The sequence below is a fragment of the Ranitomeya variabilis genome, chromosome 6, assembly GCF_051348905.1.
Source record: "Ranitomeya variabilis isolate aRanVar5 chromosome 6, aRanVar5.hap1, whole genome shotgun sequence".
Taxonomy (NCBI): domain Eukaryota; kingdom Metazoa; phylum Chordata; class Amphibia; order Anura; family Dendrobatidae; genus Ranitomeya; species Ranitomeya variabilis.
In genome coordinates, this window is record NC_135237.1 from 515,288,077 (window position 1) to 515,299,972 (window position 11,896).

Sequence of the window (11,896 nt, forward strand, 5' to 3'; positions counted from 1 at the left end):
ACCATTTATACAGTAGAAAAAAGGGCAATACAAAGCAAAAAATCAACCACGTAGTGTAGACGAATATAAATCAGGCACATGGGGCCTTAATGCATATAAATATTAAAAAATCTTGTCCTTCTCATAAACAGTACAAATATCATCATGGCTGTGGAAAACACAATTCAATTGTGGCAATATTCAATCTAATATAGATTGCTTATGGTTCCCAAAATAGCCAAAGGTTGTCCATCAAGAGAACATAGTGAAAAAGTTGCAGAGTGTCCTCCGGGTCTATAATACGGAAAGGTCATGGCAAGATTTGGACTTTAACTTGAATGCCATGTTTTTGTTTTTCTTGGCTACGATCTTCCCCCAGAATCTCCTTGCCTTCTTTGGGATGCTTTCCCTCCTTTTCTGATAAGCCAACCTCTTTTCATTCTTCTCCTTACTGTCCCTCCTTAAACGCACTTGTCTCACAATCCCTTCGAATAATTCTTTCACATTGTGCTGGACTGCGGCTGATGTCTCAATAAATTTGCAGTCGAAGACTACAGCGCAGGCTCTTCCCTCTGGTAAAAGAGAACATAAGATCTCAGTCAGTATCGACGTAAAATTATGTTAAACTATGTGCATAAAAATTGAGGTGGGGTGCTAAGTATATACCAAGTCCTTTTACACAACACAACATAAAATCTGTAGTTTTTCATAGGACAGCATTCACGCATATTAAATTATCCTGAAGTAAATGCCTTTTTGTTGGAGGAACTTGGCACTTTTAACCATTTGGATGGTAGGTTAATATTAGCTTTGTCAATGCTTGGAGAGTGCTGCAGTACTGCAGGGGTTATTAGAGTACCCATGGCAGTACCTCATGCTCTGTGATCTGGCATTTCATTATTATCAAAGGAAGAGATACTGGTGGATTTTAATTATTTCTAATACTTTGAAGATTTATTTTTAAATGCAGTATGGCAGCAACATTCATTGTTCAAAAAAAGCAGTGGCTCAGCGCACCCTTGGCATGACCAAACAGTTCAGTGCATCTTCCCCTCCCTACTTGTTTTGTATCTATCTCCACCCCCTTTTCCTTAAATTGACAGCCTTGTCTTAACAGGATCCAGAAATGGCAGATATAGATGGAAAACTAGCAGGTTGGAAAGTGGCCTAAACTTGGCAGACAACCCAAGGGTGCACCAAGTGCCTCTAATGACTCCACCCTAGTTTATTATCACATAGATGGACCTTGTTACCAAAGCAATTAATAATTGTTCACACTCCCTATACCTGATATAGAGACTTCTCGGCATCGAACGAGGTCGCTCTTGTTGCCCACAAGTATGATAGGAATGTCTTCTGTCTGCCGTGCCCGGCGCAGCTGGATACGAAGTTCAGAGGCTTTTTCGAAGCTGGCTCTGTCTGTGATGGAATATACGATAAGGTAGGCATCTCCAACTTGCATGCAGTGATCCTGGATCCAGTTGTCTTGACTCTGCAAACAAGGAAAAGCAAGGTGGTTAGAGGTGATGCTTATGTTAGCTTTTTAAGCTCAATAATATTACAAAACCGGACAAGCAAAAAAAAAAATTAATTTTATGCACTAATCATTCCTCTGTAGGTTTGCATGCTTTTAATAAATACATATACATATATATACAAGCTTTAAAATGAATCCTACAAGGAACTTTTTCACCTGCGCCAGTTTTAATATTTTTCCTAATTATTATCCTACAAAAAATACTGTATGATTGTAAATTAAGCGCCCAAAATGTCTACACTTCCTATGCTAACTCTTCTAAACTTTATTTTTTTATTAGAATGTAAGATGTGACGTTAGAGAGGATGTTTCTACAAGACTATCCCTTTTTAAGTGAAACAAACAGGAAAAACGTTAGTCCAATCAATAGAAATCTATGCATTGTATGAACAGAAATAGTCCACCTACACCACTTTTTGGCTCTTAGAAGAGTTCCTAATGAAGTTTCTACTATCATCCATATGCCTTAATAGGACATACGAAAAAGGGCAGGCTTTATGAATTATAGTGAACATATTATGATTATTTTAATAATGGTATGGCTGTATGGGTTGTAGTACTACAACAATAATAATTATATCTGTCTTGTAGTAATCCGATGTGCCATCACGGAGAAATCAAGCTTTGCAGTCCCATGCAAATTGGCGTAGAACTGCACGGGGGAGTGTCTTGTCAATGTACCCCTAGTGCATCAACATGCACTTCCAGGCTAATATTTATGTGATTTCTCAGCACTGGAACATTGGATTACGACAAGACAGGTGCCATTTCTATTGTTGTTTTAGGACCTACAAAAATTTTATTTCAGCAGTAAATTGTATGTAACACTTGTTTCAGCAGTAAAATTGCCCTGATAGGTTCCCTTTAAGTAATGAAAGAATATCAATCAAATATTTCACAAGGTGATACCTTATTCTCCCACATGTCAAGCAGAATCAGTGTTGCACTTTCTCCGTCCACCATCAACGTTCTCTCGTATGTCTTCTCTACAAGACAAAAATTAAAAATATCTGTATATTACAAATAGTGAAAAAGTTACTGATTAACACTTTTTTTTAATGAGAATTGTGTATTTGCTTATACCATGTTCCTTCATTCAGGAGACCTCGTCTATATTATCCGACCACACGTCCATGCGCCATCTCTAGTACTGATGTATTCCTAAATTACTATAAAACCTTTCGACCACCTCAGGCATGACTGACAAGGTGAGATTGTTACCCGTATACCTCCCATGGCTGTCGCCATATAGGGTGCGTTTCATCACTTATTACATTAGCGACTACCGAAACAAGTTATTTCCTTAAAGCGTAACCGTCGTTTTAATTTTTATTTTATAAATCAATAGTACACAAGAAACTAAGAACTTTGTGATACACCTTATTAAAGAAATCTGCTTCTGTCTCCTCCTGGACAGATCATTAATTCTCAAAATTCTCAGTCCAGTAAATAGAGATTTTCCCATTATTGAGATAGAAATTGACAATTGGTGCTCATAAAGTTCTATGGAGAACTGTAACCTTTCGGTGAAAGAGAATTTACTGTCTGTAGCTCCTCCCCTCTCCATAGTAATTTAAAAGTACCAACAGTCATCTTCTATCTCAGTAATGGAGAAATCTGTCTTCACTGAATAGATTTTATCCATGAATTGAGAATAAATTGAGAATGAAAGATTAATACAGGAAGAGAAAGAAGCAGATTTCGCTGATAATACCTATTACAAAGTTTTTATTTTCAAGTGGACAATTGATTTATGAAATATAAAATTAAAACAATGACGGTTACTCTGACTACCTTGCAAGGCTTATTGCTCAAGGTATTGCTGCCTGTTTTAATTACATTAATTTAGAAAATTGCTTACAATGCACTTCCTTAATATAACTCAGCAAAACTTCCCCTGATCTAGACCACCCCGTGACTGATTTGGGATTACCTCTGGTCAAAGTTTTAACGAGGGGTCTCCGTATACTAGTGCAAAACCATTTTAATGCTATAGTACACAATCAGGGTTGGACTGGCTGACCAGAGAACCGGAGAATCCTCCGGTGGGCCCTGGCTGCTTCGCAAGGAGAGTTCATAGTGCAAACCTTGCAGCTTCTATTGGGCTTTTTAGTGGGGAAGAAAGGTGGGCCCTCAGAATAAAATTCTCGAGGGATACAGGCTGCTTTAGGTAACTTTTGCTTTGCTATATGATATAACCAGAACTCTAATTATGACTGGTGACTTGCGCTGAAGCCACCCTTTTTTTCTTGTTTCCACAGCACCCCCCGGCTGGAAAAGCTCCCATGGGTTTGTTTTTTTTTAAACATATTTTCCACATCTTCGTGAAATTAATCCACCACATGGAATAAAACATCATGATGAAGATTTGCAAATCCTCCTACTGTGGAGGGTGATAAACTCCAGATTTGTTCAGTAATGGAAAATACTTGCTCACAGAGCACAACATACTGTTAACCTCTCCGGTGCCAAATCAAAACTCTAAGTTCCTGCTTATCCCCTGTGGGGATTTATACTTCCTCAGCAGTTTAAGAATAAATGGAATCAGATCAAATATCTGGTAGCGATTTGCTATGATTTTAGTTTTTTGGGGGTTAATTCATTGCTATAGTTAACGTCGTTCTATAAAGCTGGTCATGGGCGCCAACAGAAAATCAAAAAAAATTATCTGCTTCAAAGTGCTTTTTCTTTTAAAGAAACGCCCCAGGCAACAACATGGACACAACTGAGCAGATTTATCAGAAAAGTCGTAATTTACGTAAAATCTTTTGTGTACTCATTTCAACTCCGCCACTCCATATTGATCAAATATCGCACCTTAAAGAGAAACTTGGCACAAATTACTCTTTTTAAGCATGTGGCACACTTCTTAAGGTTAGATAAGAGCCTGAGATCCAATTTTGTACAAAATTTGACTTTTTATGGATGTTAGTTGGTACTCTCTTCTCGATGAGAGAAAAGCGCACGTCAAATGCAAAATTGACTTTTTATTCACGTTAAAAATGGTTGTAACATAAATGTATTTCTCCCACTCTGTTTTTTTTAAGGCACCTATGACCTGTCAAGGATGTGCACATTTTTTAGCAGCTTTTATGTAGAAATGTGATCATAAATATTTTGCACTTCAGATAAAAAAAAAGGTTGAACCTTGTCCTGTTTTCTCATTATTTCTAACTGGTGAAGTAAAACATGAATAGGTTTACAACAATTAAAGGTCACAATTTGTGCAAAAATTTCAAATGTGATGAAAAATGTCCACCAATGTGTCTAAAAGAACCATTTGTCTTTGTTGCCTATAGCAACCCATCATTTTTCAGTTTTCATTTTACCACAGCAGTAGAGATGAGTAAAAAGGATAAAACTACTCCGGTCCAGGGTCCAAATTATTCCGCCATGGCAGTCGGTTTAGGGCATCGTTCACTTTTGCGTCAGCGATCCTCTGCCTCCAACGCTTACTAGGCCTCGATGTCGAGCACTGAGAGGCCTCAATGTCGCAGGGGCCTAGTAAGCGGAAGAAGTGTCCAGGATGTAAACCAGAGGACAACTGGCACAGAAATAAATGCTGCTCTTATCCGACTGCCATGGAGGAACAAACTGGACACTGGAGCAGAGTAGTTTGAATCTTTTCGCTCCTCTTTACAGAGCAGGTTAACAAGATAAAGCTGAGCTCTGACTGGTTGCTGTAGACAACAAGGACAGTCTACGTTTATGCACTATTGCCAGCTGAGGCCCACTCTGTTTAGGTCCTGAAGGGGCGTTATGTGATGAATGGATTCATTATTTGGTGTTCTTTAAATTCCGGTGTCAACCTCTGTCCCTCGAGCAAGGTTCTTGGTTTTGTCCAGGATTGGAAAAGCATGGCTGCCTTCTAGAAAAATTTTTAAAAAACAACAACCCGCCTTTCTATAACTTGTGTCAGCTACATTAAAGTGAATGGAGCAAAGCTACCAGACTAGAAACAACCAGACAGATGTGGCACAATTTTTGGAACAAGGCCGCCATATTTTTTTTCTCTAGCAACCATTTTAAACAAGTGTAAGAGTGTTTTTTTTAAAAAATATAAATGGATGGCGTCTATGCCCAGAATGGAAAATGATTGTCTTTGCAGACATAAATTGTAATGCGTATAGAAAATGGAAACATTTTTATAGGTATTTTTCTAGACAATAAAAGGAAAATTATTCTGTTTCTGACCAGGGAGAAAGTGAAAAAATCATGGATAGCTGTACCATGAAGCCATTGCTGAAGGGGGCGCTATGGTCAAAACTGCCCAAAGAAATGCCATCTTTGTTTCCGAAAGCAACCAATCAGAGGTCAGCTTCCATTTCTTAAACCGTTCTGCTAAAATTAAAACTGAATGGCGATTGGTTGTTGGGACAAATCATACCCTGTTATAGTTTGGAGCTAAGAAAGTGATCCACCATTCAGTACAGGAGAGGGAGAGTGACTATAAAGAGCCTCTCACTGGCTCTGGAGGACCTAGCACATATACATTACATGGACATCCCACTAATATTAGTGGGAAATGTGTAATACTAAATTTCCGCTGAGGTGGCACTTCAGGGAAACTGAACACTTGCTGCTGTTTGCCAGATAATCACCTAGAGATGCATCAGGAGATTACTTTGTGATCATCCTATCATTAGAGGCAGCGGCTTATCTTCAATGAAAATAAATTGATGAGGCATGCTGAAATCCAACATGCCCTATCCTTCTTTCTCTTGACAACTGCATTTTTGGGAGCATAAGGCCACTGCTATTCATATTAGATGATCATCCAGCCCAGCCAACATGGACGGATTCTTCCGACATGTGTAGACATAGACATAAGACTAACAAAATGATGTATAAGCAACTAGATAGGCAGTGACCACAAGCAAATATGGAGATCAGAACTATTAGATCAGTTATGTGACTACTTGCCATTACCTACTGACCAAGTCTAGTCAAGAAGACCTCAGCATTATTATCAGCAAGTTCTTGTATTGTAGTCAGGGTCTGTAAGACGTCAGACCTTCAGGCAATGTAAAATGGTAAAACAGCTGAATGGTCCTACAGACCTCCCTTCGGATCAGTCGATCAATGGAGAGGTTTATGGGATGCCACCATGTAGTGTGTAGTGACATCACTTGTCCTGGCCAGCTCTGATCTCTGATGTCACTCGACCATAAACTATATTAGCCATATAAGAAAAACTCACCTCCTAACATGTCACTGTCCAAAGTATCTGGCACACCGGCGAATATGCTGGCCAAGGTAGACTTGCCAACGCCATGCTCCCCGATGAGCACCACGCGGTAATATGTATTGCCAGATTCGGAGGAGATGACGGAGTCTGATGAGTCTGAGGACCAACTGCCCCGGTAGTACTCCTCCGGTCTCATTGCATGATTTATGGTGTAGTTTCGATTGAGGTGAACATTGGGATTTTTCTGGACATGAATATTCTTTCCATCGGCCGCGATGCTCCAGCGTTGCTGATTCTGCACCGTTGTGCTGCTGCGCCGCATTGTCACATTCAATGTCATCGTGTTTCCCTACAGATGGGAAAATAGATATTAAAAAAACATTTTATATTATGTGTATCCTGTAAGAATGTTATGCAAGGCTTGTATTGGGGAATTGGTGTTATTTCTGATCACTGGAGAATATATACAGATGGAATTCTGAGCAATAAGAATGAAACAAGCAGCAATGACTTCTCTCAATGGAAAGGAGCAACAGCCTCAAATGTACAACTCTATTAGCTAAAACTTTCACCCCTTGTTTTCATAGCTTGTCATCACACAGGGTGTCCGCTGGAGGCCGATGGAAAAAGTTCATAAATTCAACAGCCTGATAATGCAACAAATCACTGCAGCCAACAGGTTAGCCTTGGCTGTCTAAACACCGAGCTGCATCTGTGATGTGAACCTCCTGGACGTGGAGCACTCTCTACACTGCCTGCTTTTACTACCATGTTTAGTATGATCACTATCCAGGTGTCAATTACTAACTGACAGCAGAAAATCAGGCCATGCTTGTTATCTAATGACTGCATAATAACCAAATATGCTCATAAAGAGTCGCAACTATGAAAACAGATGGAGCAGAGCTGGAACCGCATAGTTTCTTATCTTAATATATGACAATTATGTAAAATTATATTTACCAGGAGTTCTGTGATACACCAGGATCGAAATTGTGAATGTTGTGCAAAATGAGAAGCTCCGCTCCGCTACATCTACCGGTATATTGAGATATATTGATACCGTAGCATAGAAATCATATAAAGCGGAGGTAAGGACTCGGTATCCAATAGTTTGGTAAGTACAGTACATAGCTGCATGCATTGCAAGGTGTAGCAGACATGATACATTATTTACTACAGTGTTATATATATACACATATATATATATATATATATATATATATATATATATATATATATAGTATAGAGTTTATATGCTTGTCAATCATGAGTATGCAAGACGTGGTAGACATAATACATTTATTACTATGGTATTTATATATACACACATACATAAAAACCATCAAATATGCAGGTTATTACTGTACTATACATATATATATATATATATATATATATATATATATATATTCATTTATATATATATATATATATATATATATATATACATACTATATATAGTTCTGCAGAGTTATAGACTGGCTAGACAATGAGAGGTTTAGCTCTGCTACATCTGTATGATTTCAACTAAACATTTCAATAAAATTATTATGTTGCACAAACATAAAAAAAAACTTTTATCGTAAATATTTTTTTATGCACATAAATCATTCATTAAAAAAAAGTATTTATTTCCCAAATAACAAACCTGTATCATTGAAATGACAAGGTAATAAGAATATTTGATATTACTAGCCCTGCATTTAGAAAATTGCTTATTACTCATTCATTAATTTATTGCACTATAGCAAACTTACCAGTAATTGAGTTTTGCTTGCAGCAAAGTCTTTGGAAAGTCAGATGTGCTTTCTGCAGATGAGTGGGATTCAGTGACACAGATGGATGAAGGTCTCTCCACTATTGTGCTCGGTCTTTCTCTAAATCTTTCTCAGCTCTTCTGGTTTATATTAAGCACAACTGTACAGAGACCGGTCTTTTCCGTGATGTCAGCTGCCTCTGCAACTGTAAGGTCCAGCCCACCGGAGAGAAAGTAGCCGTGGAGTGGAGAGATGGCGAGTGGGCTGTCAGGATAACACAACCACTTCATCCCATTCCTGTTTCATTTCTTATTTTTTTTAACGTTTCTCGTAAACTAATCCTAGAAGATATTTTTTCCAAATTTCAATCACATCACAAGATTAGAGACGTCGCAGTCATTAGCATCCTGGATGGAATAAAATACAATCTTAATAGAAATACAAGCAACTGTCAGATCATGGAGGATAAGGAGTGAGGAGTCCTTCAGACTGTACTTGGACCTCGTTAACTACCCATGCCCCTGTGGCCACCACCATAGTCCAGCCTGGCCAGTCTATAGTCATTCCCACAAGTTATAGCTGCCTTTGGTGCACATGCCAGTCTAATATATATAGGAACTGTCTTCATTCTCCTATTCTGTAATTTGCAATCCACTAAGTGGGTATTTTTTTCTGAACCAGTATTCAGCCCGCACTATTAGTACTGTGACTTCTTTCACCTCATTCCCCATCATGTATTATTCCTACCATTATCCAATGCCATGCCAGCCCGGAACTGAAAGCTAGCCTCTTTGTTATTTTCTGTATACAGTTTGACAGACAGGAGACCCAGAGAAAAGAGACAAATAATGAAGTTAAGTGACAATGACCACTTAAGGATCCCTATTGATATTTTTGTGTATCTCATGTCATGGCGACGACTTGATGGATGAACGATCTGTAGGAAGATCGATCCTGTGCTAGCCTAGATAGGTCCACCAGGGTCTTCTCCACCATTATGTTGATATTATCAAGCCAGCAGATTGCTGGTCTTCCTCTTTGCTATCTTCTTTCTATTCCCTGGTATCATGGTGGCGTTGGCGGAAGATCACGTGGCCTCTATGGTAATTCAGGGTAGCAAGGTGCCAGCATCTGAATCGGGCCCGCCCGCCAAGCATTGCACTTTCAACTGCATGACACAGTTGACAGCAATGATGCAGGAGGGAGAATCAACTGACACTCCTTTCTCTATCATTCTCCCTCTGACATCTCAGCTCAGCTCAGCGGGTGCATCGCTGTGACATCACCACAATGTGTTCACTGTGCCAAGCATTGCAGAGTTGCAGAAGACACGCTAATGGGATCGGAGCAGTGAGGGCCAGGGAGAGGTGAATAAATATATATATATTTACATATATATACTGTATATATATATATATATATATATATATATATATATATATATATATTTTTTTTATTTTTTTTTTAATCAATGGGTACATTGCATGGGCCATTATATTATACGAAGGGCTATGTGGTGGCACATATAATATGAAAGGCAATGTGGAGGCACATTATATTACATGGAAGGCAATGTGGGGCCATTATATTATATGAGAAGCAATATGGGGCCATTAAATTACATGGAAGGCTATGTGCGGCACATTATAGTCCATGGAAGGCTATGTGGGGGCACATTATATTATATGGAAGGCACTTTGGTGCACATTATTTAATATGAAAGGCAATGTGGGGTCATTATTTTATATGGAAGGAATTGTGGGTCCATTATGGAAGGCTATGTGGGGCCATTATAATATATGGAAGACAATGTGGGGCCATTATATTAAATGGAAGGCTATGTGGGGCTAAAGAATTTTATGGAGGACAATGTGAGGCATATTATATGGAAGGCTACATGGAGCACCTTTTATCATATGGAAGGCTATGTGGGAACCATTATATTCTATGGAAGGAAACGTGGGGTTATATATGAAAGGCTATGTACGGCGCATAATATTACATGGAAGGGTGTGTGGGGCACATTATATTATGTGGAAGGCTATATAAAGGCCATTATACCATTTGGAGGGCTATGTAGGGGGAATTATTCTATTTGGAGGGCTATATGTGGGTCATTATTCTGTTTACAGTGCTATGTGGGGTCATTATACTGTTTGGAGGTCTATGTGTGCAGTATTATACTGTTTGGAGGTCTATGTGTGCACTATTATACTGTTTGGAGGTCTATGTGTGCACTATTATACTGTTTGGGGGTCTATGTTTGGGCTATTGTACTGTTTGGAGGGCTATATGTGGGATATTATACTGATTGAAGGGCTCTGTGGGAGCCATTATATTGTTTGGAGGGTTGTGTGGGGGGAGGCATCATATTGTGTGGAGGGCTATGTTGGGGTCACAGTTGGGGCATCATAGTGTCTTGCTATACTTTGCTGTGTGGGTACAAAAGGGTCAGCATACTGTGTATGTGGAGGGTACTGTGTAGAAATTCACTGTGTGGGTATCATATTGTGTTTGTGGGGATGTTCCTTGATTTGGGAATCATACAGACAGTATTGCATTATCATTGTGTTGCTAGGTAGTGCTGTTTCATTGCTATGCAATAAGCTTTGCCCTCTTTAGAAGTTTGTCCTTCTGCTCTTACTGTCCCTTTTTCTCTGATTTAGCTCGGGTATCAGTAACTCCTCCCTTCTTCCTCATTCTTCTTCCTCATTCACCATCTATCAGCCATCTTAGAAGCTGATGTGCTGCAGCCCTGTTTCTGAAAAGTCTTTTTTACCTGCTGTATGTGTGTATATCTTCAGGAATTCAGCTGGAAAAATTAACCTTCTTCTGGAATCTTCATACGTGCATCTTACAGTCGAGTTAAAACTATCGGAGGACATCACTACTTGAGAGAGTACAGTTTAAAAGAGACAGCTTAGAAATGGCGTCCCACAGCGCCCTATGCTTGCAGCTCACTCATGCAGTCAGAATAGTGAAAAAGACTTTTGCCATATACATCTGTAAAGCCAGTATACAGCTTCTATAAAGCTACAGAACAGTCATCAGAGCCTCTGCTTTCAGCATACAAGAAATCATCCACTGTGTGTAAGTATGATATAAGTAGGTATAATAGAAAAGCCCGTCCTCCAGCTTCCAGAAACCAGCAGCTCTTCATCACAACTTCATTCTGCCTGTGAATTACAATGCCTGAAGGAAAGACTACATGATCTCTACCAGATCCACTGTTAGATGAAGAATGTATAGCATTTAATCCTCAGTACAGTGAAAGGACTAAACGTTCTACTAAACCTACATGGAAAGTTAGAGAGAATTTTGAATCCATTAAACATCAACATTCTTGTGCTATAGCAGATTTCTGGCAAAAAAAAATGCTGAGTCGCATTAACAGCATCTCCCAGCCTGCTTCTCTTGAACTACCTTTGATGG

At 39.0% G+C, this 11,896-nt stretch overlaps 1 protein-coding gene across 1 annotated transcript; it reads right to left on the reverse strand.

Annotated features, from left to right (window-relative positions):
* Positions 1 to 131: 131 nt before the first annotated feature.
* Positions 132 to 8,595, reverse strand: GEM (GTP binding protein overexpressed in skeletal muscle). Its single transcript, XM_077270966.1, has 5 exons — positions 8,465 to 8,595; positions 6,717 to 7,053; positions 2,426 to 2,502; positions 1,267 to 1,471; positions 132 to 551 (listed from the first exon to the last, which is right to left on the reverse strand). Exons 2-5 carry the CDS (start codon positions 7,042 to 7,044, stop codon positions 274 to 276), a joined length of 888 nt encoding a protein of 295 aa, XP_077127081.1. The 5' UTR covers positions 7,045 to 7,053; positions 8,465 to 8,595; the 3' UTR covers positions 132 to 273.
* Between the last annotated feature and the right edge of the window lie 3,301 nt (positions 8,596 to 11,896).

What these genes read in the sequence shown, in the direction of transcription:
- GEM (XM_077270966.1), bottom strand. Translation starts at nt 7,044, where the DNA reads ATGACATTGAATGTGACAATGCGGCGCAGCAGCACAACGGTGCAGAAT. An exon ending in TTGACATGTGGGAGAATAAG is followed by an intron (nt 1,472 to 2,425) that starts GTATCACCTTGT and finishes CCTTGTTTGCAG; the next exon opens with AGTCAAGACAACTGGATCCA. An exon ending in CCGAGAAGTCTCTATATCAG is followed by an intron (nt 552 to 1,266) that starts GTATAGGGAGTG and finishes CTCTTTTACCAG; the next exon opens with AGGGAAGAGCCTGCGCTGTA.